The sequence below is a fragment of the Oncorhynchus kisutch genome, linkage group LG13 (genome assembly GCF_002021735.2).
Source record: "Oncorhynchus kisutch isolate 150728-3 linkage group LG13, Okis_V2, whole genome shotgun sequence".
Lineage (NCBI taxonomy): Eukaryota > Metazoa > Chordata > Actinopteri > Salmoniformes > Salmonidae > Oncorhynchus > Oncorhynchus kisutch.
In genome coordinates, this window is record NC_034186.2 from 6,439,515 (window position 1) to 6,466,647 (window position 27,133).

At 43.8% G+C, this 27,133-nt stretch overlaps 2 protein-coding genes across 7 annotated transcripts in view; one reads left to right on the plus strand and one right to left on the minus strand.

Annotated features, from left to right (window-relative positions):
- pkn2b (protein kinase N2b) overlaps positions 1-10,990 on the plus strand; it is a 54,467-nt gene extending 43,477 nt beyond the window's left edge. The window contains 13 exon segments of the mRNA XM_031785440.1: positions 1,873-2,016; positions 2,143-2,188; positions 2,191-2,217; positions 2,385-2,556; positions 2,729-2,852; positions 3,122-3,325; positions 3,412-3,503; positions 6,036-6,212; positions 7,578-7,640; positions 8,581-8,657; positions 9,038-9,288; positions 9,454-9,534; positions 9,683-10,990. Of these exon segments, the coding sequence (XP_031641300.1) occupies positions 1,873-2,016; positions 2,143-2,188; positions 2,191-2,217; positions 2,385-2,556; positions 2,729-2,852; positions 3,122-3,325; positions 3,412-3,503; positions 6,036-6,212; positions 7,578-7,640; positions 8,581-8,657; positions 9,038-9,288; positions 9,454-9,534; positions 9,683-9,886 (1,662 nt within the window). The 3' untranslated portion in view covers positions 9,887-10,990.
- Positions 10,249-26,998, minus strand: kyat3.2 (kynurenine aminotransferase 3, tandem duplicate 2). 6 transcript variants are annotated; one of them, XM_031785445.1, is made up of 15 exons: positions 26,883-26,998; positions 23,256-23,338; positions 23,092-23,156; positions 22,640-22,784; positions 22,116-22,265; positions 21,546-21,632; positions 21,294-21,422; positions 20,319-20,439; positions 20,078-20,154; positions 18,678-18,767; positions 18,261-18,447; positions 17,141-17,214; positions 16,008-16,094; positions 15,761-15,831; positions 10,249-13,326 (listed from the first exon to the last, which is right to left on the minus strand). In XM_031785445.1, exons 1-14 carry the CDS (start codon positions 26,974-26,976, stop codon positions 15,778-15,780), a joined length of 1,443 nt encoding a protein of 480 aa, XP_031641305.1. In that variant the 5' UTR covers positions 26,977-26,998; the 3' UTR covers positions 10,249-13,326; positions 15,761-15,777. The 6 variants fall into 6 exon arrangements, with proteins under 6 accessions (XP_031641305.1, XP_031641302.1, XP_031641303.1 ...); XM_031785442.1 differs by lacking the exon at positions 26,883-26,998 and adding an exon at positions 26,274-26,397 and having other exon boundaries at positions 10,409-13,326; XM_031785443.1 differs by lacking the exon at positions 10,249-13,326 and having other exon boundaries at positions 13,879-15,831.
- Positions 26,999-27,133: the final 135 nt, after the last annotated feature.

Consider the following 27,133-nt stretch of genomic DNA (forward strand, 5'->3'; position numbering starts at 1 on the left):
GATAGAGGAGACCTGATGACTGGTGATAGAGGAGACCTGCATGACTGGTGATAGAGGAGACCTGATGACCTGGTGATAGAGGAGACCTGATGACTGGAGACCTGATGCATGGCCTGATAGAGGAGACCTGATGACTGGTGATAGAGGAGACCTTGATGACTGGTGATAGAGGAGACCTGATGACTGGTGATAGAGGAGACCTGATGACTGGTGATAGAGGAGACCTGATGACTGGTGATAGAGGAGACCTGATGACTGGTGATAGAGGAGACCTGATGACTGGTGATAGAGGAGACCTGATGACTGGTGTTAGAGGAGACCCTGATGAGGAGACCTGATGATGGTGATAGAGGAGACCTGATGACTGGTGATAGAGGAGACCTGATGACTGGTGATAGAGGAGACCTGATGACTGGTGATAGAGGAGACCTGATGACTGGTGATAGAGGAGACCTGATGACTGGTGATAGAGGAGACCTGATGACTGGTGATAGAGGAGACCTGATGACTGGGATTAGAGGAGACCCTGTGATAGAGGAGACCTGATGACTGGTGAGTAGAGGAGACCTGATTGACTGGTGTTAGAGGAGACCTGATGACTGGTGTTAGAGGAGACCTGATGACTGGTGTTAGAGGAGACCTGATGACTGGTGTTAGAGGAGACCTGATGACTGGTGTTAGAGGAGACCCTGATGACTGGTGTTAGAGGAGACCTGATGACTGGTGTTAGAGGAGACCTGATGACTGGTGTTAGAGGAGACCTGATGACTGGTGTTAGAGGAGACCTGATGACTGGTGTTAGAGGAGACCTGATGACTGGTGTTAGAGGAGACCTGATGACTGGTGTTAGAGGAGACCTGATGACTGGTGTTAGAGGAGACCTGATGACTGGTGTTAGAGGAGACCTGATGACTGGTGTTAGAGGAGACCTGATGACTGGTGTTAGAGGAGACCTGATGACTGGTGTTAGAGGAGACCTGATGACTGTGTTAGAGGAGACCTGATGACTGGTGTAGAGGAGACCTGATGACTGGTGTTAGAGGAGACCTGATGACTGGTGATAGAGGAGACCTGATGACTGGTGTTAGAGGAGACCTGATGAGGAGACCTGATGAGGAGACCTGATGAGGAGACCTGATGACTGGTGTTAGAGGAGACCTGATGACTGGTGTTAGAGGAGACCTGATGACTGGTGTTAGAGGAGACCTGATGACTGGTGTTAGAGGAGACCTGATGACTGGTGTTAGAGGAGACCTGATGACTGGTGTTAGAGGAGACCTGATGACTGGTGTTAGAGGAGACCTGATGACTGGTGTTAGAGGAGACCTGATGACTGGTGTTAGAGGAGACCTGATGACTGGTGATAGAGGAGACCTGATGACTGGTGTTAGAGGAGACCTGATGAGGAGACCTGATGAGGAGACCTGATGAGGAGACCTGATGAGGAGACCTGATGAGGAGACCTGATGACTGGTGATAGAGGAGACCTGATGACTGGTGATAGAGGAGACCTGATGACTGGTGTTAGAGGAGACCTGATGACTGGTGTTAGAGGAGACCTGATGACTGGTGTTAGAGGAGACCTGATGACTGGTGTTAGAGGAGACCTGATGACTGGTGATAGAGGAGACCTGATGACTGGTGATAGAGGAGACCTGATGACTGGTGTTAGAGGAGACCTGATGACTGGTGTTAGAGGAGACCTGATGACTGGTGTTAGAGGAGACCTGATGACTGGTGTTAGAGGAGACCTGATGACTGGTGTTAGAGGAGACCTGATGAGGAGACCTGATGACTGGTGTTAGAGGAGACCTGATGACTGGTGTTAGAGGAGACCTGGTGGGGAGATGTTACAGTTGTTATCTTCCACAGTCTCGTGAGCTGGAGATCTCAGTCTACTGGAGGGACTGGAGATCACTGTGTGCCGTCAAGTTCCTACGCCTGGAAGACTTCCTGGACAACCAACGACATGGCATGTGCCTCTACCTGGAGCCTCAGGGGAAACTGTTTGCTGAGGTACGATTCCATTATCCACTTCTCCCAACAAAACACCCACATTCACCTTTTCCTGCTTAAAAAAACCCCAGATTTATTCAGAATATTTACAGAATGTACTCATGACCTATGTGTGTTTTCCCACAGGTTACATTTTTCAACCCAGTCATTGAGCGGAGGTCAAAACTTCAAAGGCAAAAAAGATATTCTCTAAACAACAAGGTCTGTAGTTTATTCTGTAAAGTCCAAGTGTTAAGGTTCTTTTAAAGGGTTGTGTAACATAATTATGTTGGATAAAGGTCTAATAAATAAATACATGTTTGTTGATCTTTTTTTTTATTGATTGGATGAATGAAGCTATGGTTGTGACCCTCTGCTCTGTGTCCCAGGGAAGACGTTCCTGCGTGCCCCTCAGATGAACATAAACATCGCTACGTGGGGTCGGCTGGTGAGGAGAGCCATTCCCTCTGTCAACAACTCCTTCAGTCCAGCTCAGCTGCCAGACATGGGGACAGAGCTAGGTCCTGAGTCCCAGTCCATCCTGCACCTGGCCTCCCCCAGGTAAACACACACACCTCATCCAGTGATTATCTATTGGTCCACCCCTTACAAATTGTTGAAGTGAACAGAAATGAAACTTTTAAAGTTGCATGATACTGTCAGTTTAGTCCCCTTCTGAAATGACCTCTCTCTCGCTCTCTCGCTCTCTCTCGCTCTCTCTTTCTTTTTTCAGTGACCTGATTGTGACCAAACTGGAGTTTGGCAAAGAGCCCCCACTTCCCCTGAAGCGCCACACTGTGGCTTCTATTGGAGAGCCCATTCTGGAGAGCAGTATTGCAGACGGAGAGAAAGTACAGGTAGCTGTGAATACAATGTATCAATTCACAAACTCTGAAAGATTCATGTTGCTGTTCTTTTTAGTAAAGACATGACCATTTTAATCAGAGTTTTTCTGACTGGTTTCATGCTGTTCTTTAGCCATGGTATTTTATTGCCTTTGTACGTTGCTCTAGAGAACATGGTCTGTAACGTGACAGTTCTGTAACTGTTAAAGTTGGTTTTACTTAACTGTGATTGGTGTATTTCGATCTAACTGTGATTGTGATTCTGTATATTTTGTACCCAGGAAGCCATGTCTACATTTGACTTCCTGAATGAGAGCAGGAACAGTATGTTGAAGTGTAACCTAGACGACAGTGTTATTGTAGAGCAGCCCAATGAGAGGTTATCTGTCCAACACACCACGGATACCAGGGAGAAGGAAGACTTCCAGTTCAGTCTCATAGACTTTAAATGTGTGGCGGTCCTGGGCCGAGGACACTTTGGAAAGGTAAGGCCACACACACGATCTTCATGTCTCAGGAAGGCAGTAGTGATGTCACACGCCAGATCTAACTGCTCTCTGTTATTCAACAGGTGCTCCTGGCTGACTATGAAAGTACTGGGGAGATGTTTGCTATCAAGGCCCTGAAGAAAGGAGACATCGTATCACGTGATGAAGTAGACAGGTAGGAAGTAACGCCGACAACTTAATGACAATATACACTGAGCATGCAAAACATTAAGAACAACTTCCTAGGGGCCTCCATAGTGGCACAGCATCACAGTGCTAGCTGTGCCACTAGAGATTCTGGGTTCGAGTCCAGGCTCTGTCGCAGCCGGCCTGTGACTGGGAGACCCATGGGGCGGTGCAGGGATGTCCTCGTCCCATTACGAACTAGTGATTCCTGTGGTTGGCCATACGCAGTGCACACTGACACGGTCGCCAGGTACACAGTGTTTCCTCCGACACATTGGTGCGGCTGGCTTCCGGGATAAGTGGGCATTGTGTCAAGAAGCAGTGAGGCTTGGTTGGGTTGTGTTTCGCAGGGCGTCCATCTCTAGGAAGAGTCTTGGTGGTCCCAAACTTCTAACATTTTGCCACTGTGTCCTTAAGGAACTTCAATATTGCAGACATGTTTTGGTACCCTTTCCCAGAATGGTGCCTCGACACAATCCTGTCTCAGAGCTCTACGGCTAATTCCTTCAACCTCATGGCTTGGTTTTTTTCTCTGACATGCAGTGTCAACTGTGGGACCTTATATAGACAGGTGTGTGCTCCTTTCCAAATCATGAATTTACCACATCACAGTGCTAGCTGTGCCACTAGAGATTCTGGGTTCGAGTCCAGGCTCTGTCGCAGCCGGCTGCCACCGGGAAACTCACTAGCAACTCCTGTGGCGGGCCGGGTGTAGTGCACGCTGACACGGTCGCCAGGTGCACAGTGTTTCCTCCGACACATTGGTGCGGCCGGCTTCCGGGTTAAGTGGGCATTGTGTCAAGAAGCAGTGCGGCTTGGTTCGGTTGTGTTTCGGAGGACGCACGGCTCTCGACTTTCACCTCTCCCGAGTCCGTACGGGAGTTGCAGCGACTAGACGAGTCTATAACTACCAATTTGGATATCAAAAAAATTGGGGAGAGAACGAAAAAAGAAAGAACGCCTTCCTAATATTGACTTACCCCCTCCAACGGAGTTGCCCTCAGAACAGCCTCAATTCGTCGGGGCTTGGACTCTACAAGGTGTCGAAAGCATTCCACAGGGATGCTGGCTCATGTTGACTCCAATGATTCCCACAGTTGTGTCAAGTTGGCTGGATGTCCTTTGGGTGGTGGACCATTCTTGATACACGGGAAACTGTTGAGCGTGAAAAACCCAGTAGCGTTTCAGTTCTTGACACAAGCCGGTGTGCCTGGCATCCACTACCATACCCCCCCCCCCCCCCGTTCAAACCGGTGTGCCTGGCATCCACTACCATACCCCCCCCGTTCAAACCGGTGTGCCTGGCATCCACTACCATACCCCCCCCCCCCCCGTTCAAACCGGTGTGCCTAGCATCCACTACCATACCCCCCCCCCGTTCAAACCGGTGTGCCTGGCATCCACTACCATACCCCCCCCCCCCCCCGTTCAAACCAGTGCGCCTGGCATCCACTACCATACCCACCCACCCACCACCCCCGTTCAAACCGGTGTGCCTGGCATCCACTACCATAAGCCCCCCCCCCCCCGTTCAAACCGGTGTGCCTGGCATCCACTACCATACCCACCCCCCCCCCCCGTTCAAACCGGTGTGCCTGGCATCCACTACCATACCCCCCCCCCCCCCCCCCGTTCAAACCGGTGCGCCTGGCATCCACTACCAACCCCCCCCTTCCAATCCGGTCTCCCTCGCATCCACTACCATACCCATCCCCCCCCCCGTTCAAACCGGTGTGCCTGGCATCCACTACCATACCCCCCCCCGTTCAAACCGGTGTGCCTGGCATCCACTACCAAACCCCCCGTTCAAACCGGTGTGCCTGGCATCCACTACCATACCCCCCCCCCCCCCCCCCGTTCAAACCGGTGTGCCTGGCATCCACTACCATACCCCCCCGTTCAAACCGGTGTGCCTGGCATCCACTACCATACCCCCCCCCCGTTCAAACCGGTGTGCCTGGCATCCACTACCATACCCCCCCCCCGTTCAAACCGGTGTGCCTGGCATCCACTACCATACCCCCCCGTTCAAACCGGTGTGCCTGGCATCCACTACCATACCCCCCCGTTCAAACCGGTGTGCCTGGAATCCACTACCATACCCCCCCCCCCCCCCCCTGGCATCCACTACCATACCCCCCCCCCGTTCAAACCAGTGCGCCTGGCATCCACTACCAAACCCCCCCGTTCAAACCGGTGTGCCTGGCATCCACTACCATACCCTGTTCAAAGGCACTTAAAGATTTTGATTTGCCTATTGCCGTCTGAATGACACAGTCCAGGGCTTAAAAATCCTTCTTTAACCCGTCTCCTCCCTTCATCTACACTAATTTGAAGCGGATTTAACAAGTGACATCAATAAGGGATCATAGCTTTCACCTGGATTCACCTGGTCAGTCTGTCATGGAAAGAGCAGGTGTTCTTAATGTTTTGAAGACTCAATATAAATTTGAGATGCATCTATATTGTCTCTGATGCAACTGATCTGTAGTAAAATAACTGACCTCTGTCCTCTCCTCAGCCTGATGTGTGAGAAGCGTATCTTTGAGACTGTGAACAACGTCAGACATCCCTTCCTGGTCAACCTGTTTGCGTGCTTCCAGACAAAGGAACACGTGTGCTTTGTCATGGAGTATGCGGCTGGTGGTGACCTCATGATGCACATACACACAGACGTGTTCCAAGAACCTCGAGCTGTGTGAGTAACAACTCCTTATTCTCATTCCATACTACACTGAACAAAAATATAAACACAACATGTAAAGTGTTTGGTCCCATGTTTCATGAGCAGAAATAAAAGATCCCAGAAATGTTCCATAGACACAAAAAGATTATTTCTCTCAATTTTTGTGCACAAATTTGTTTTACATCCCTGTTAGTGAGCATTTCTCATTTTCCAAGAGAATCCATCCACCTGACAGGTGTGGCATATGAAGCTGATTAAACAGCATGCTCATTACATAGGTGAACCTTGTGCTGAGGGACAATAAAAGGCCACTCTAAAATGTGCAGTTTTGCCACATAACACAAAGCCACAGATGTCTCAAGTCTTGAGGGAGCGTGCAATTGGCATGCTGACTGCAGGAATGTCCACCAGAGCTGTTGCCAGATAATTAAATGTTCATTTCTCTACCATAAGCCAATGTTGTTTTGGAGTATTTGGCAGTACGTCCAACTGGCCTCACAACCTCAGACCACTTGTAACCACGCCAGCCCAGAACCTCCACAGCCGACTTATTCCCCTGCGGGATCGTCTGAGACCAGTCACCTGGACAGCTGATGAAACTGTGGGTTTGCACAACCAAAGAATTTCTGCACAAATGGTCAGAAACCACCTCTGGGAAGCTCATATACCCGTTGTCCTCACCAAGGTCTTGACCTGACTGCAGTTCGGTGACTTCAGTGGGTAAATACTCACCTTCGATGGCCACTGGCACGTTGGAGAAGTGTGTTCTCCATGGATGAATCACGATTTCAACTGTACCGGGCAGATGGCAGACAGAGTGTATGGCGTAGTGTGGGCGAACGGTTCGCTGATGTCAACGTTGTGAACAGAGTGCCCCATGGTGGGGTAATGGTATAGGCAGGCATCAGAATGGCATTTTATTGATGGCAGTTTGAATGCACAAAGATACCTGAGGTCCATTGTCGTGCCATTCATCCGCCGCCATCACCTCATGTTTCAGCATGATAATACACGGCCCCATGTCACAAGGATCTGTACACAATTCAGAGAAAGCAGAAACTGTCCCAGTTCTTCCATGGCCTGAATATATTGACTGATTTTTCTGATCCACATCCCTTCCCTTTTTTAAGATGTCTGTGACCAACCAATGCATATCTGTCTATTATTCCCAGTCATGTGAAATCCATAGAATATCACATGTTTAGGGCCTAATGAATTGACTTCCTAATATGAACTATTAAAAGGTTTTGAAGTGGGTGAATGTTTGTTTTAATATGTAATTTCATAGTGGAGTAATCTTTGTTTATTCTCAGTTGGGTAGGTGGGTAGATTTTAATGTTGTTCATAGGTAACAGCTCTATGTCCTGTCTCCTTCAGGTTCTATGCTGCTTGTGTGGTCTTGGGATTGCAGTATCTTCATGACCATAAGATTGTATACAGGTATGACCATAAGATTGTATACAGGTATGACCATATTATTGTATACAGGTATGACCATATTATTGTATACAGGTATGACCATATTATTGTATACAGGTATGACCATAAGATTGTATACAGGTATGACCATAAGATTGTATACAGGTATGACCATATTATTGTATACAGGTATGACCATAAGATTGTATACAGGTATGACCATAAGATTGTATACAGGTATGACCATAAGATTGTATACAGGTATGACCATAAGATTGTATACAGGTATGACCATAAGATTGTATACAGGTAGGACCATATTATTGTATACAGGTAGGACCATATTATTGTATACAGGTAGGACCATATTATTGTATACAGGTAGGACCATATTATTGTATACAGGTATGACCATAAGATTGTATACAGGTAGGACCATAAGATTGTATACAGGTATGACCATAAGATTGTATACAGGTATGACCATAAGATTGTATACAGGTATGACCATAAGATTGTATACAGGTAGGACCATATTATTGTATACAGGTAGGACCATATTATTGTATACAGGTAGGACCATATTATTGTATACAGGTAGGACCATATTATTGTATACAGGTAGGACCATATTATTGTATACAGGTAGGACCATATTATTGTATACAGGTAGGACCATAAGATTGTATACAGGTAGGACCATAAGATTGTATACAGGTAGGACCATAAGATTGTATACAGGTATGCCCATATTATTGTATACAGGTATGACCATAAGATTGTATACAGGTATGACCATAAGATTGTATACAGGTATGCCCACACAACTGTTCACATACAGTGTATATATTACTGTCCTATACATGAATTGGTTCGTCCCTTATTAACACCACATATGATGATTTGGTACTACAATAGTTGACGAATGCCCCTCTTGTATTTCTGTGATGGTCTTCTTCAGAGACCTGAAGCTAGACAACTTGTTGCTGGACACAGAGGGATACGTGAAGATCGCTGACTTTGGCCTATGTAAAGAAGGTGGGTGGAGAATTTTTATTTTTTATTTTTATTTATTTAACTAGGCAAGTCCGTTAACATATTCTTATTTTCAATGACGGCCTAGGAACAGTGGGTTAACTGGCCTAGGAACAGTGGGTTAACTGGCCTAGGAACAGTGGGTTAACTGGCCTAGGAACAGTGGGTTAACTGGCCTAGGAACAGTGGGTTAACTGGCCTAGGAACAGTGGGTTAACTGGCCTAGGAACAGTGGGTTAACTGGCCTAGGAACAGTGGGTTAACTGGCTTAGGAACAGTGGGTTAATTGAATAATTAACTGTTGAATAATAACCCCATTTGGTATTGCTTTGTAATAGTTGGCTTCATTGATCATCTCTCTGTCTGCTGGTGTGTTCCTGTAGGGATGGGCTATCAGGACCGCACCAGTACGTTCTGCGGTACTCCTGAGTTCCTGGCCCCTGAGGTGCTGACAGAGACGTCATACACGCGGGCCGTGGACTGGTGGGGCCTAGGGGTGCTCATCTTTGAGATGCTGGTGGGGGAGTCCCCATTCCCTGGAGATGACGAAGAGGAGGTGTTTGACAGCATCGTAAACGATGAAGTCCGCTACCCACGATTCCTCTCTACCGAAGCTATTTCCATCATGAGAAGGGTATGGTTTGTTTACTTGTGTATCTCAGGATGGTTATTTAGATGTAAAATAATTCAACGTACACTGAGAATCCAGTCGTGTTTACTGGACTATTGTTCACCATTTTATGGAGTATAATGTAAATAAATGCCTGTTATTTTTGTAACTAACTCTACTCTTCCCCAGCTGTTGAGGAGAAACCCAGAGAGACGTCTTGGGGCTGGTGAGAAAGACGCAGAAGAAGTTAAGAAGCATCCGTTCTTTAGGGTAGGTTCCCTGTATTGGTTTATGATCCCAATCGCAAAGTATGAAAAGTTTATCAACTCTTCATAATGCATTATGAGCGCATTCATAACACCTGTATGAGCTATACGTAGTGAAATTCTATCTCTCTTGACGGTCTGTATTCCCTCAGAGTGTGGACTGGGACGGTCTACTGGCTAAGAAGGTGCGGCCAGAGTTCATTCCCACCATCAAGGGTAGAGAGGACGTCAGTAACTTTGACGACGAGTTCACCTCAGAAGTACCAATCCTGACTCCGCCCCGGGAGCCCAGGGTTCTGACAGCCGAGGACCAGGAAATGTTTTCCGACTTTGACTACATCGCAGACTGGTGTTAGCCAATTACCAGCGTCCTGCTCCTCCTCAACACTACTACACCCTCCCTAACACTGTGAACTGTCTGTAACCGAGACCAACAGCAATATCAACACCCCTCCCCCCCCTAAGGATATCAACAGCCTGTTGCTGCACTCTGTTCCTTGCTGTCTGTGCCATGTATGGGATTGGCAATTTTATGAAGTTTTACTCAACTTTTTTATTAGTATTTTTAACTGTAAATTTGAGACCGCTAAGAGCCATCATTTAGTCTTGTCAGATCACTGGGTCATTCCACATAATCACCTTCTCAGATCACTGGGTCATTCCACATAATCACCTTCTCAGATCACTGGGTCATTCCACATAATCACCTCAGGTCATCTTCAGCTCTTTTTAATTTTATTTTTTGTTGATATTTCTCTGAACAAAAAAAAAGGATAGACTGAAAATCAAGTTAATAGCTTATGAGGCGTAACTGTGGCGTGTAGAAATTGAATTATGGCCCAATAACAAGAAATGTATGAAAGGCGTTACCACATGTATCATTCTGACTGATCTAGCAGGATGTTATTGCATTTATTTAAAAGTTGCCTTAAACAGTTTAATGTTAACACAATTTAAGGGCTTTCAATCTGTAACTATCATCAGGTACTGAAAACCTACCAAAGCCAGCTGCCAAAAAAAATTCAGTCTTCTCTTCTGAAACTATCTGCATCTGACAGAAGAGACCTTGGCCAAGATTAAACATTGATTGGAGCACTTGAACCTTGTAAAGCAGTTTAACTCCAATCGACTTTTACTCTTTGATGGGTTTTCAGTTTGTCCTCCTCCACATACATCATGTATTGAACAAAAGAAGCTAACTTAGTTTTATACTGTTTTATAAGAAAGAACACTATCATGTTGACTCTGATGTACAGTATAATCATGTTTTACAGGATGTTTAGATGCAGCTCGTGAGAGACTGAGCTATTTTCAAACGGAATGTAGAAATATATATATATTTACAATAACAAAAGTGTCATTGTTGTTGGCGTGTGACATGTCGAAACAAGAATACTTTTTTTTTGTAGTCATTTTGAAAAGACAGTCCTAGTCTGGTGTTGTGTTTGCTCATGTGTGGAACTGTTCATGATGGTGTGACAACCACCTCTTCAGTATTTTGATCTCAATTTTAGACTGTTTTAAATGTTCTAGGGCTCGATGGCCTATTTTTTTTATTTTTTTTGTTGTCTGTTAGCTGAATCAGAATGTCTGCTGATTGGACCATGCATTGTCAGTCATTTATACAACTATGGTTCTGTGTGGCTAGCTCATGTCAAGAAAACATTAGACCAACATATCACAAGTAATTAAATACATACTTCATATAATGGAAGCAAAGTCTCTGGCTATTCCTCTTCAAGTGATTAGGAGATATAGGTTGTTGAGGTATTTATGTAGTGTATTCTAACAAACAGGGAATAATGGTGTGGCATGGGGCCAAAGGGGAATACGGTTGACAGTCTGGTAACATATACACTACCAGTCAACAGTTTGGACACACCTAGTCATTCAAGGGTTTGTCTTGTTTTTTTTTACATTGTAGAATAATAGTGAAAACATCAACTATGAAATAACACATATGGAATCATGTAGTAACCAAAAGAGTGTTAAACAAATCCACATATATTTTAGATTCTTCAAAGTAGCCACCCTTTGCCTTGACAGCTTTGCACACTTGGCATTCTCTCAACCAGCTTCACCTGGAATGCTTTTCCAACAGTCTTGAAGGAGTTCCTACATTTGCTGAGCACTTGTTGGCTGTTTTTCCTTCACTCTGCGGTCCAACTCATCCCAAACCATCTCAATTGGATTGAGGTTGGGTGATTGTGGAGGCCAGGTCATCTGATGCAGCACTCCATCACTCTCCTTCTTGGTCAAATAGCCCTTACACAGCCTGGATGTGTGTTGGGTCATGTCTTGTTGAAAAACAAATGGGATGGCGTATCGCTGCAGAATGCTGTAGTAGCCATGCTGGTTAAATGTGCCTTGAATTCTAAATAAATCACAGACCACCGTCACCAGCAAAGCACCATCACACCTCCTTCACGGTGGGACCACATATGGTCCTCATGAGAGCCAGTTTCATCATAGCGCTTGATGGTTTTTGCAACTGCACTTGAAGAAACATTAAAAGTAGTTTCTTTAAATTTTCCAGATTGACTGACCATGTCTTAAAGTAATGATGGACTGTCATTTCTCGTTGCTTATTTGAGCTGTTCTTGCAATAATATGGACTTGGCCCTATTTGGTAAAAGACCATCTTCTGTATACCACCCCTATCTTGTCATAACACAACTGATTGGCTCAAACACACTGAGGCAGGAAAGAAATTCCACAAATGTACTTTTAACAAGGCACACCAGTTAATTGAAATGCATTCCAGGTGACTACCTCATGAAGCTGGTTGAGAGAATGCCAAGAGTGCGCAAAGCTGTCAAAGGCAAAGGGTGGCTCCTTTGAAGAATCTCAAATAAAATATATTTAGATTAACACATTTTGGTTACTACATGATTCCATAGTTTGTCTCACTGTTCTTCTGCAATGTAAAAATGGTCAATTATGAAGAAAAAACCTTGAATGAGTAGGTGTGTCCAAACTTTTGACTGGTACTTCAACCTGAACTGAAACACTCGTAGATAATGAACTGGTACCTCTAGTGAAACCTGACAAACCAGCCTCAAGTCACGTTTTCAGACCGTGTGTGCGTGCTACACTACAAGTATACTCTGACTCAGATGAGTCTGACTTGAGAAACAGGATCCCTCTCCCACGGTCTAGGGCTGCACATGGAAGAGGCTGTACTGTGCCCCAGCCTGCGTGACTGAAACAGGGTGTGTGTGTAGTTTGACAGAGCAGGAACCAGCCATGCTGACACTGTATAAACCTACTGCTGATAAAGGAGGGTGATATTCCCAATACTGTTTAGTCAAATGCATACAAGTAGAGGTAGAGCAGTGGTATCATTTCAGGAATATTTTACAACATTGGGTTTGATAGGAAACTCCATCTTTTTCCTGCCCCCTTTTACTAAGTGATATATGGGAATGTGTTGTCTACTGAAGGTCTTAAGCATGATTAAAAAAAACATCAGTCCTTCACAATGAACAACACCTTGGATTTGCCAAACTCTCTTCCAAACTGAAAATAGTTTTCACTGGACTGTAAATCTACCTACATTATGAGCAGAATACAAGATTGGTGGTAGTTGTAGACCTATAGTATTATCTATTACTAGGCCAAACAGGATGTCCTTAGCCAAAGTGATGACTAGGTGGGTTCTTGTCTTCAGGTCCCTTATCGACCGACAGGAAGGACATGTTAATGTAGGCCGAACTTTCTCCAGGGGAAATGACAGATTTGGGGTCGCAGGCCTGGATCTGGTCAATTTGGGATCATTCCAGAGAAGCCTGTCTGTCTGGGGGGCAGGAAGAGACAGAAAATAACGGAGCAAACTTGTCCACACAGATCAAACGATAAAAAATGGGTTGAAATTAACCAGTAATGGTGGATAATGAAGGAAAGAGTCTGGCTGGTGGTCCTTTAGGAAACAGTCTGGCTGGCGGTCCTTCAGGAAAGAGGCTAGCTGGCTGTAAATATTTGCATGAATTAAAAATCATGATAATGGTAGCATGATCACATTTGGGCCCACTACAATAAGTCCAAGTCCTACGGTATATATTGACTGTGAAGTATGATCAGTCTTTATAAAACCAAGCTAGCTGTGAAGTATGATGTCTTTATAAAACCAAGCTTGCTGTGAAGTATGATCAGTCTTTATAAAACCAAGCTAGAGGTGAAGTATGATCAGTCTTTATAAAACCAAGCTAGCTGTGAAGTATGAACAGTATAAAACCAAGCTAGCTGTGAAGTATGATCAGTCTTTATAAAACCAAGCTAGAGGTGAAGTATGAACAGTATAAAACCAAGCTAGAGGTGAAGTATGAACAGTATAAAACCAAGCTAGCTGTGAAGTATGATCAGTCTTTATAAAACCAAGCTAGCTGTGAAGTATGATCAGTCTTTATAAAACCAAGCTAGAGGTGAAGTATGAACAGTATAAAACCAAGCTAGCTGTGAAGTATGATCAGTCTTTATAAAACCAAGCTAGCTGTGAAGTATGATCAGTCTTTATAAAACCAAGCTAGAGGTGAAGTATGATGTCTTTATAAAACCAAGCTTGCTGTGAAGTATGATCAGTCTTTATAAAACCAAGCTTGCTGTGAAGTATGATCAGTCTTTATAAAACCAAGCTAGAGGTGAAGTATGATGTCTTTATAAAACCAAGCTTGCTGTGAAGTATGATCAGTCTTTATAAAACCAAGCTTGCTGTGAAGTATGATCAGTCTTTATAAAACCAAGCTAGAGGTGAAGTATGATGTCTTTATAAAACCAAGCTTGCTGTGAAGTATGATCAGTCTTTATAAAACCAAGCTTGCTGTGAAGTATGATCAGTCTTTATAAAACCAAGCTAGAGGTGAAGTATGATGTCTTTATAAAACACACCTGGCCTCCATTATAAAAGGTGTAGGAGGATACTGTATGTGCCCATAATTCACCAGCTCAATCCACTGGTCGGACATCATCAGGCAGACAAGGTTCTACTGAAAGCTAGGATTGCTAGTGCAAAGTACACACAGCGTAGGCATAAATACTCCCTGCTTATTTCCACTTGGTATATAATGCCTCTACAGTAGGCGTGTCCTATCAGATCATGTATCTATAACTCCTCCCACCAGCCTCCTCTGGTGTACTATCCTTGTTTTACCAATACATAAATGTGACAAAAAAGTTATTTTACGAACAGTCTCATCATACACAGAAACCACACTCCGTTTTAGCTACCTATGTCGGTTAGAGCTGACTGAATTCCTGATATTTTAAATAGTTATATTTAATTCACAGATGAAATTCAACACCAAACCAGGAGGGCTGCACAGGATCAAAACTGTTCCATCCCATCATATGAAGGGTACAGGAAAACGATGTTGACAGGATGACGAGTGCTACTCAGCGAGCGCTTATGTCACAAAGAGGAAATTCAAACCTGGAAGTTAATCCATTCCAAGTGTCATATAAAATCCAATCAAATGAGAGAAAAACTCAAATAATCAAAAATGAATTAATAAAAGAACATAACAACACGAAAATGTCTACACATATAAACAGGGCAAACCGTTCCATACCTGTCCTACAAACCGTTCCATACCTGTCCTATAAACAGTTCCATACCTGTCCTACAAACCGTTCCATACCTGTCCTACAAACCGTTCCTTACCTGTCCTACAAACCGTTCCATACCTGTCCTATAAACCGTTCCATACCTGTCCTACAAACCGTTCCATACCTGTCCTATAAACCGTTCCATACCTGTCCTACAAACCGTTCATACCTGTCCTATAAACAGTTCCATACCTGTCCTACAAACCGTTCCATACATGTCCTATAAACCGTTCCATACCTGTCCTACAAACAGTTCCATACCTGTCCTACAAACCGTTCCATACCTGTCCTACAAACCGTTCCATACCTGTCCTACAAACAGTTCCATACCTGTCCTACAAACCGTTCCATACCTGTCCTACAAACCGTTCCATACCTGTCCTACAAACAGTTCCATACCTGTCCTACAAACCGTTCCATACCTGTCCTATAAACAGTTCCATACCTGTCCTACAAACCGTTCCATACCTGTCCTTCAAACCGTTCCATACCTGTCCTACAAACCGTTCCATACCTGTCCTACAAACAGTTCCATACCTGTCCTATAAACAGTTCCATACCTGTCCTACAAAGTAATGTGTTATAGGGGTGTCACAGTAAAAACAGAGGGTCTTGAGACAAACCCTTACATCCAACAGGACTTATTTTACTTGTTCCAGTTCTTGAGAATAGCCTCGGCTGCATCCAGGGTGCTGTCTTGCTACAGAGAAAAACAGAGACAGGTGATGAGATACGTTCTTCAATATTCACATGATCACGTTAAAGCAAACCGGAAGAATACATCTTTAAAAAATATATATTTTAACACGGTCCACTCTTTATGAACTGGCCTGTGAGAAAGTCTGTTTTTTTCTGAATGAGAGAAGCCATGTTTACCTTGATGAAGCATAGACGGATGTATTTCTCAAACTGCTTCTTGGAAGCATCACCACAGAACGCTGTGACTGGAATGGCTGCCAGTTTCTACAACAAAACCACGACAACAACACTCAACAACGCTCAACAACGCTCAACAACACACAACAACTCTCAACAACACACAACAACGCTCAACAACACACAACAACGCTCAACAACGCTCAACAACACACAACAACAACACACAACAACGCTCAACAACACACAACAACTCTCAACAACACACAACAACGCTCAACAACACACAACAACTCTCAACAACACACAACAACGCTCAACAACGCTCAACAACACACAACAATGCTCAACAACGCACAACAATGCTCAACAACACACAACAACGCTCAACAACGCACAACAACGCTCAACAACGCTCAACAACGCTCAACAACGCTCAACAACACACAACAACACTCTGAAGAGTTCAACTTGTTGATAGTAATTTTCCTCATGTGAACTAGGGCTTCATTCAACAAGCCTTTTATACAGCATTACTCTGCATTCATCGTGTGATAGTAATATTAATATTTCATGTTAAAATGTTCCCTAAAACTACTGTTACCACAGACCTGTCCCAAATTGGCACCCTATTCCCTATTGTATTGCACTACTTTAGACCAGGACCCTATGGCACCCTATTCCCTATTGTATTGCACTACTTTAGACCAGGACCCTATGGCACCCTATTCCCTATTGTAGTGCACTACTTTAGACCAGGACCCTATGGCACCCTATTCCCTATTGTAGTGCACTACTTTCGACTGGCCAAAGGTAGTGCAATATACGGGCTCCCGAGTGGAGCAGAGGTCTAAGGCACTGCATCTCAGTGCATAGAGGAGTCACTACAGACCCTGGTTCGATTTCAGGCTGTATCACAACCGGCCGTGATTGGGAGTCCCATAGGGCAGCGCACAATTGGCCCAGCGTCGTCCGGGTTTGGCCGGGGTAGGCCGTCATTGTAAATAACAATTTGTTCTTAACTGACTTGCCTAGTTAAATAAAGGTTAAACAAAGGTTAAATAAATAAAGGGAATAGTGTGCCATTTGAAACGCAGATAAGATGTGGCATCAAGCTGTTGGTTTTTTCTTACCTTCTCCTTAATCATCCACTTGACAAACTTGTAGTCGTAAGGCTCATCATCTCCCATATGAGACAAGTCCTGACCTACAACCATGAAAAATATAGTAGGGTCAAACTATAGCCAGTTAGTAATGAAGGGACCTTGTAGTTGTTATGCCAAACAGTCTGCAGGTAGAAACTCTTTATGTTTGGTCCATCCTCTTTGTTATCTACTGTTAAATAAAACAGAGACAGGACCTCTCCACTTCTGATCATCCCAAGCCTGTTTGGTAGCCTGGTCCAGTTTAGCGTTAGCCTGGCCCAGTTTAGTGTTAGCCTGGCCCAGTTTAGAGTTAGCCTGGCCCAGTTTAGAGTAGCCTGGCCCAGTTTAGAGTTAGCTTGGCTCAGTTTTGCGCTAGTCTGGCCCGTCTTAGAGTTAGCCTGGCCCAGTTAAGAGTTAGCCTGGCCCAGTTAAGAGTTAGCCTGGCCCAGTTAAGAGTTAGCCTGGCCCAGTTTAGCGTTAGCCTGACCCAGCTTAGCATTAGCCTGGCCCAGTTTAGCGTTAGCCTGGCCCAGTTTAGCGTTAGCCTGGCCCAGTTTAGAGTTAGCCTGACCCAGCTTAGCGTTAGCCTGGCCCAGTTTAGAGTTAGCCTGGCCCAGTTTAGCGTTAGCCTGGCCCAGTTTAGCGTTAGCCTGACCCAGCTTAGCATTAGCCTGGCCCAGTTTAGCGTTAGCCTGGCCCAGTTTAGAGTTAGCCTGACCCAGCTTAGCGTTAGCCTGGCCCAGTTTAGCGTTAGCCTGACCCAGCTTAACATTAGCCTGGCCCAGTTTAGAGTTAGCCTGACCCAGCTTAGCGTTAGCCTGGCCCAGTTTAGCGTTAGCCTGACCCAGCTTAACATTAGCCTGGCCCAGTTTAGAGTTAGCCTGACCCAGCTAAGAGTTAGCCTGACCCAGCTTAGCATTAGCCTGGCCCAGTTTAGAGTTAGCCTGACCCAGCTAAGAGTTAGCCTGGCCCAATTTATCTTTATTTCCTAATTTCCTTGGACATGACAGCAAATGGAAGCGCTTATGTCATCTTTACCACACTGTTATTATCACATCTACACAACAACCAAGTAAAAACATACTATTTTCATAAAAGTGTATCTTACTAAGGGGTGTGACGTCAACGCACATGAAGTACCCTCCCTCGGGTATGATAGGAGACATGCCAACGTCCTGTAGGATAGCAGCCATGCGGTCCCTCTTCCCCTCCAGCTCCACGGCCAGAGAGGAGAAGTAACACTCAGGTCGACCCATCAGCTCATAGTCCCTCAGCAGGCCCTGGGCCACAGCCTCCTGCAGAAACAGATCATAGTCTTGATACAGACGCATTATTCAAAGCCCTACGGGCCCTGGTCAAAAGTGGTGTATTATATAGGGAATAGAAATGTTCTTCGGGTTTCCATTCTTTCACAACAAGGCAAAATGCGTTGTTTTGACGAGGGGTTTGGATTTTACAACAGTATTTGAATTCCCACTCGTTTGATTTCTTAACACTTTAACAGAATACGTGTTGCAGGGCTTACCTGCAGCGGCGTTGGACAGGTGTACAAGGTGTTCTGCATAACAGTCTGAAGGTGCTTTATCAAGTGTTCTGGCCCTATAGACCAGCCAAGCTGCACAACAAAGACTACTGGTTAGAATATACACAACCATTTCAACTCAACTTCACATGATCAAACACACGGACACACGGACACACAGACACACACACACACACACACAGACACACACACACACACACAGACACACACACACACACACACACACACACACACACACACACACACACACACACACACACACACACACACACACACACACACACACACACACACACACACACACACACACACACATAATACTCTAAAAGTCATGACAGAGGTTTCCCATGGTAACAGAAATCCCTCATCTCTAAAAGTCATGACAGAGGCTTCCCATGGTAACAGAAAACCCTCATCTCTAAAAGTCATGACAGAGGCTTCCCATGGTAACAGAAACCCCTCATCTCTAAAAGTCATGACAGAGGCTTCCCATGGTAACAGAAACCCCTCATCTCTAAAAGTCATGACAGAGGTTTCCCATGGTAACAGAAATCCCTCATCTCTAAAAGTCATGACAGAGGTTTCCCATGGTAACAGAAATCCCTCATCTCTAAAAGTCATGACAGAGGCTTCCCATGGTAACAGAAACCCCTCATCTCTAAAAGTCATGACAGAGGTTTCCCATGGTAACAGAAATCCCTCATCTCTAAAAGTCATGACAGAGGCTTCCCATGGTAACAGAAACCCCTCATCTCTAAAAGTCATGACAGAGGCTTCCCATGGTAACAGAAATCCCTCATCTCTAAAAGTCATGACAGAGGCTTCCCATGGTAACAGAAATCCCTCATCTCTAAAAGTCATGACAGAGGTTTCCCATGGTAACAGAAATCCCTCATCTCTAAAAGTCATGACAGAGGTTTCCCATGGTAACAGAAACCCCTCATCTCTAAAAGTCATGACAGAGGCTTCCCATTGTAACAGAAATCCCTCATCTCTAAAAGTCATGACAGAGGCTTCCCATGGTAACAGAAACCCCTCATCTCTAAAAGTCATGACAGAGGTTTCCCATGGTAACAGAAACCCCTCATCTCTAAAAGTCATGACAGAGGTTTCCCATGGTAATAGAAATCCCTCATCTCTAAAAGTCATGACAGAGGTTTCCCATGGTAACAGAAACCCCTCATCTCTAAAAGTCATGACAGAGGCTTCCCATGGTAACAGAAATCCCTCATCTCTAAAAGTCATGACAGAGGCTTCCCATGGTAACAGAAATCCCTCATCTCTAAAAGTCATGACAGAGGCTTCCCATGGTAACAGAAATCCCTCATCTCTAAAAGTCATGACAGAGGCTTCCCATGGTAAAAAACAATCCCAGCTCTTACCTTCCAGCCCGTCACACTAAAGGTCTTCCCTGCACTGCTGATGGTGATCGTTCTGTCCCACATGCCAGGAAGAGTGGCTAGCAAAACAAAAGAGGAAGCTGTAACCTAGGTAAACAAACTATTAAAGTGAACTAAACAGAATGAAACTAAACTACAATGCACTAAACATAAAACACATCTGTTTCCTTTATATGATGTGAGGAATTGTGTTCACAGCCTAAAAACGATGTAAGTACAGTACCTATTTTGATGTGTTGGTGTCCCTTGTAGATGAGCCATTCATACACCTCATCACTGATGCACAGAGTATCGTGTTTGATGCAGAGGTCGGAGATAGTCTGAAGCTCACTCTTGGTGAATATCTGGAATATGGGACATGGATTAAACACAGAAACTCACAAGTCAGTGTGATAGGGACAGGGTAGTGATGTATTTAAGTCTTTCTTTATTTAACCAGGGTGAACCATTTAGGCCAGAATAACTTCTTCACAAGGGAGACCTCGCCAACAGGACATAGTTCAGACGGTGGAATAAATTGGAAAATGTTTCTCGGACTGTCACGCCCTGAGAGCCGTTTTATTTCTCTATTTGGTTAGGTCAGGGTGTGATTTGGGGTGGGCATTCTATGTTCTCTATTTCTTTGTGTTTGGCCGGGTATGGTTCCCAATCAGAGGCAGCTGTCTTTCGTTGTCTCTGATTGGGGATCATAATTAGGCAGCCCTTTTGCCTTCCTTCAGTGTGGGATCTTGTCTTTGTTTGAGTGCATATAGTTTGCACAACGAAGCTTTTCATTCGTTGTATAGTTTTTTTTTCTTGGTGGAACATTTAAATAAAATAATGTAGGCCTATCACACTGCACCTTGGTCTCATTCTAACGACAAACGCTACACAGACAGTAATCACTCAATTGTACTATGCCTACTTCATGAGAATTGCCGCAGAGGAAAGGGGGATTTGTCAGTTGTTCAACTGAATACCTTCAACTGAAATGTGTCTTCTGCATTTAACCCAACCCCTCTGAATCAGAGAGGTGCAGAGGGGGGGGCTGCCATAGTCAACATCTACGTCTTTGGCGCCCGGGGAACAGTGGGTTAACTGCCTTGCTCAGGGGCAGAACGACAGATTTTTACCCTGTCAGCTCGGGGATTCGATCCAGCAACCTTTCAGTTACTGGCCCAAAGCTCTAACCACTAGGCTTACCTGCTGCCACACTTACCTTCCCAATGGGGTTGTTAGGAGTGTTAATAATGATGGCCTTGGTCTTTGAGGTGAATTTACTGGCTAGTTCCTCTGGATCCAGGACCCAGTCAGCACTGGAAACACTACTGGTCTCCTTATTGGATCTCTGAGATGTCCGTGAGGAAGACAAGAGAGAAGTCAAACACTACATGTCATTCTGCAATATGTACGTTTCCCACAATTCCTCAAAACCTCCGACTATAATATGTTTGAATAGTAGTACACTTACAAGTCGTAATGGTATCAAGACAGGTGTTGCCCCTGCCATTCGAACCATGGGTACATAGCAATCAAAGAAGGGTTCGATGATTATAACCTAGAGGGGAGAGGAGAGGAGAGGAGAGGAGAGGAGAGGAGAGGAGAGGAGAGGAGAGGAGAGGAGAGGAGAGGAGAGGGGAGGGGAGGGGAGGGGAGGGGAGGGGAGGGGAGAGGAGAGGAGAGGAGAGGAGAGGAGAGGAGAGGAGAGGAGAGGAGAGGAGAGGAGAGGAGAGGAGAGGAGAGGAGAGGAGAGGAGAGGAGAGGAGAGGAGAGGAGAGGAGAGGAGAGGAGAGGAGAGGAGAGGAGAGGAGAGGAGAGGAGAGGAGAGGAGAGGAGAGGAGAGGAGAGGAGAGGTTACAGATACAGGTGTAACTTTTATGAAACATTATCAAAATGTGAAAATGTTTCAGAAAGGGTATCATGTCCTAGCCTGGTCCCAAATCTGTTTGTTACGACCATAGGAGTTGGCAATACAACACAAACAGTTCTGGTACCAGGCTAAATATTAGTCAGTAGGTTTAAACAAAGAATAACCCCTCACCTCATCTCCCACTTCCACCAGTGCCTGCATGGTACTGAACAAGGATCCATAGCCACCTACTGTGACCAGTATCTCCTTGAAAGGATCAATCTGGTGTCCATACACTTTCCCATACACCTGAGAAAGAGCCTTCACCAGAGACGGGTGGCCCTGTAAGAGACCAAACAAAGTACTAGTGTCAGAGAAGCAATACGAGATCACGTACACTTACACATGACTGGATGCAATCTAATACCAATGTTTTATTTAACTAACAGAGCTTGCTGTGTACTGTACTGTAAAGTGACAACCACCTTGTTACACACTACATGACCACAGTTAACCAGTTTAGCTCAGAATGATCTAGAACTTACACACAAGTCAATCTATACAATTGCAGGTTGGCTGGCAGGTTGGCAGGCTGGTATGGTACATCATTAAACAGTCAATATGCCTGCCAGTGCCAATGACTATGGGTTGATGCACTAAATGTAGGCCTAAAATATCCCATTTCAATAGATAAGATACTCTGTTATTAGACTTACAAAGCCTCTTGTGTACTGGTTGAGCTTGTCCACTGCAGCAGCGTTAGCCAGGGCCTCCTTGACGTAGGCTGGGGGAGGAATGTCAGGGTAGCCCTGGCCCAGGTTCACTATGGTGGGGTCTGCAGCCACCGAGGTAAAGGCCACCCTGACACCAACACAGACAGTTAGTTACTGTGCCTTTAATTAATGAAATGAAAGAATGTTTTTAAAGCACGTTACGATCTCCCCCCCCCACCCCAAAGTGGGACATTATTGGGGTTTAAAGTTCCTTGCAAGTTGTATTAGTCGTATGTACGGGATACACATGGTATACACCATCCAATGAACCGCTGACTTGCACACCGCAAAGCAAAGTGGTTCGCAGAGTTCGAGACTCATTCCCGCCAGATGCTACCCTGGTTTTCTTTAGTGGGACCAACGTACAGGTCTTGGTAACCTGGCAACGAACTTACCAAACATTCTTGTCCAGTCCCTCAATCCTTTTGGAGTTTGTATGCCTTGATGATGTCATAGCACACTGAGACAAAGAAATAGAGATGCCAGGAATAAGCAAGAACATCTACACACAATATTATATTAGGCTATAACAATGTTATAAACACGTCATAACACTCACCTGTGAGTAGGAGATGTTTCTGATACAGTTGATGTTAATCAAGCGGCATACAGAGCTGAGGGTTCGACGTGTAATGTTCATATCTACAAAACAGTGCAGATCAAAATCATTTTTAATTTGACAGATCCAACACTGCAATACAAAAACTCATGATCCCAAAAGTGAACTATATTTCTGCCATAAACACAAGACAATCACTAGAACTGGATGATTGCACAGCATGGCAGCTGTGGTGCAACTTAGAAATAGGCCAAAAACCTGCAATGTGTGACCAATCCATTTTCACCTGCGACATAGTTTTCAAACTAGTCCAATTCCCGGACATGGTAACTCTGATTAGCAGAGACCTGTCTCGATTCTGCTCTTTCTTCTACTAACAAATGGGAAATGATTTAAATTCAGAATTCGATGTCTTGCCATCACTGCTGGTAAAATGCTAGCTCGGAAAAGATTCTCAGAGCAGATGGATATTACTGTTGATATTAACAGGCTGAGCAAATACACTAGATTTAAATGAAGATGAAAAAGCTGAGCTAAATGCCAATGTGAACTAGACGAGATAGATAACGATAAGGCGCAGGGTGCCTTCATCCATTCAATGGCCAAATGGATTGGAAACGGTGAAGCAGAAAACAAACATCTTATTTCTTTAATTTGGAGAAGAGTAGGCAGACTTGGAATAGTATTACATCCCTTTATGTATAATTAAACTATATCTGATGATCTCGAAGTGATTAATAAGAAAATACACTCTTTCTACAGTTCATTATATCAATCTCATATTTCAGAAGGCGAGTTGGATTCCTTTTTTGATTCAGTTCATAACTCTGTTAAGCCTATAGAAGAAAGGTTTAAGAAACGCTGTGATTCTGAAATAGATATTACTGAGCTGGACCAAGCCATTAAACAAATGCCTATAGGTAAATCACTTGGACCGGATGGCCTGACTCCTGAATTCTAGCGACATTTTTGGGTCTGATATTAGAGTTATTGCTTTCGGTCTACAAAGAGGGTATTGCTAATGCTATCTTACCTCCTTCTTTGAGACGGGAACTAATAGTTCTTATACCCAAACCAAAGAAGGACTCTCTTTACCTGGACATTGTTGACAATGTTGTTGACAACTGACTATAAGTTACTAGCCCATGTCTATGCCAATAGGCTGAGAAAAGGCCTTGATGATATAATCAGTGAAACTCAATCAGGCTTCATTTTACTTTACCTTTATTTAAATAGGCAAGTCAGTTAAGAACAAATTCTTATTTTCAAATACGGCCTAGGAACAGTGGGTTAATTGCCTGTTCAGGGGCAGAACGACAGACTAGCCAGCTCGGGAGTCCAACACTCTAACCACTAGGCTACCCTGCCGCCCCATTAAAGGAAGGAGTTTCCATAACCATATACAATTGTTTTTTTAGATATTTTAGATTACAGTGAGATAATGGAAGATGTTTGAATTCATAATGAAATGTGATTTTGACCAAAATTAACTGTGAAATTGTCTAAGTTTCCCCAGCTATTTTTTCTTCTGGAAAATGATATACAAACACAATTTTTACCCCCACAATACATTGATTTGGAATAATAGAGTTATTAAAATGAATAGGAAATCGATTTTCAAAGGCCTTTGGTTTGACAAGGGTATTAATATTGTATGTGATTTGGTCGACAACACTGAGTTTTTGACGTTTGATGAGTTCATTGGTAAATTTCAGGTTAATATTACTCAGAGAGAATATATGAAGGTTTGCAAAGCAATTCCACTTCCTTTCCTTGGATGTACTAAGAACACTTTGTTATATTATGAAGTTGTTCCCTGTTTTCTGTTTTCCAAGTTAACAAATGAATGACTTGAATCTTTTTCGATAAAAAATGCAACAATAAGTGGATACGATTGACAGTTAATGAAGCCATTTTTGGTGATTATAATTCAATATATTGCTATGGAAGTGACCAGCCCATGCTGTGGTCAAAAGAGACTACCTTTTACCTTGTCTAGTTATCCCAAAAGTTAAAGAAACTAATTTTAAAATATTTTCTTCCTTCTACCCTGTTAATGATTTATTGCACAAAAGACTCAATTTTGACAAAATGCCTTGAGTTTTTTGGTCCTTTGAATCAGAATCTATAGAGCATTTATTTTCTTCATCCTGCCATTCTAGTAAACTATGGATTGAAATTCATGAATGGTTGTGTATAAAATCTCAAGAATTACCTATGTTAACCTTTGATGATATTAAATGGAATTATGCCTATCCTTGTAATTCTGATCATAACTATTTATTAGAAGAAAAAGAAACGCACACCTACGAGGTGCTGGCTAGCAGAGTAGAACACCTATTAAGACGAGGTGCTGGCTAGCGGAGTAGAACACCTATTAAGACGAGGTGCTGGCTAGCGGAGTAGAACACCTATTAAGACGAGGTGCTGGCTAGCGGAGTAGAACACCTATTAAGACGAGGTGCTGGCTAGCGGAGTAGAACACCTATTAAGACGAGGTGCTGGCTAGCGGAGTAGAACACCTATTAAGACGAGGTGCTGGCTAGCGGAGTAGAACACCTATTAAGACGAGGTGCTGGCTAGCGGAGTAGAACACCTATTAAGACGAGGTGCTGGCTAGCGGAGTAGAAACTTGAAAATAAAAGAGAGCCGCACACTCTAAGAGCTCAGATGCAAAAAATGTAATACCAACGCTTCGACAGCCAAGCTGTCTTCATCAGGGTATAATAACATAACTATAACATAACTATTTATTAACATTATTATTCTCTTGGTCAAATATTATATTTACAAATGTAAATGAGGCGGAAAAATTCCTTATTTTTTAGCTTTTTTCCTGATTTATATTTGGCAAGGTTAAAGCACTTCTGACACCATGTTATGATCTTAGTCATATGACTGAACTGTGCAGTAGAGCACATGGAAACGGCTCAGCTTCAAAATATTAGTGATCAATTTAGTGATACCCAAACCATGCCGGTACCCTAGTAATTGATCATGTTTAAAAAAAGGCCTTACCCGGCCCTAAAGCAATGTATAATGTCGGGGCCCGTCGGGCTCTGGTTGCAGAGCTCCAAACCCAATACAACGGGACGTTCCAAGTATTCCGGATAGCACGGATCATAAAATATGCAGCTGAAAATTCTAGTTCACTTACTTGCAAATAGCGAGAGGAGACGCGTTAAGCAAAACTAGTTCATGTTTTGCGTCGTAAGATTCTACACGTCAAATTATCCCCACCCCCAACTCTGACCAATCGAATCAGTGAATAGAATGGTTCGTAGTTATACAACTGAACACCATTAATGATTGCCACTTTCGTGATTCAGAGAGTCTGATATACATGTTTAAAATTAAAACGTTTATAAAGTTATAAAACGTAATAGTTTTAAATCGCAAAGTATTCAATTACGAAACGTACAACATTAATAAGAATCCCATATGTATTAGGAAGCCAAATGTATCAAAATATCCGCAGCAAATAGCAGTAACGTTATATATTTCATGAATTTTGTCATGAAACTTCACTGCACGTCATTGAAATTATTTCTGAACAAAAGCGAGCAAAGCTAAATAGAATGACACATGAACTTGAAACTGACTTTAGGACATTGCAAGCATACTTACAATTGAAAAATAGACCTACGATATTTAACTGGAGGAAAATGTGGATTCCAAGGGGAAAATGAGTGTGTCGACTTCTCTCCAGCTCCAGCCACATTAAAGGTACATGCAGCAAATTGTGTTTCAGACCAATTCAGACCTACCACTCGGTTACATATAAAGGGATAGGACTAAAGAAATGTAACTTGCACTGTATAGGGGTTCCCAAAGTGGGGTCTTGCTGACGATTTCTATTAAATTTTTTACAATTCAGT

What these genes read in the sequence shown, in the direction of transcription:
- kyat3.2 (XM_031785442.1), bottom strand. Translation starts at nt 26,379, where the DNA reads ATGATCCGTGCTATCCGGAATACTTGGAACGTCCCGTTGTATTGGGTT. An exon ending in GGACTGGACAAGAATGTTTG is followed by an intron (nt 22,785 to 23,091) that starts GTAAGTTCGTTG and finishes TGTTGGTGTCAG; the next exon opens with GGTGGCCTTTACCTCGGTGG. An exon ending in TGGTGGAAGTGGGAGATGAG is followed by an intron (nt 21,633 to 22,115) that starts GTGAGGGGTTAT and finishes TCTCCCCTCTAG; the next exon opens with GTTATAATCATCGAACCCTT.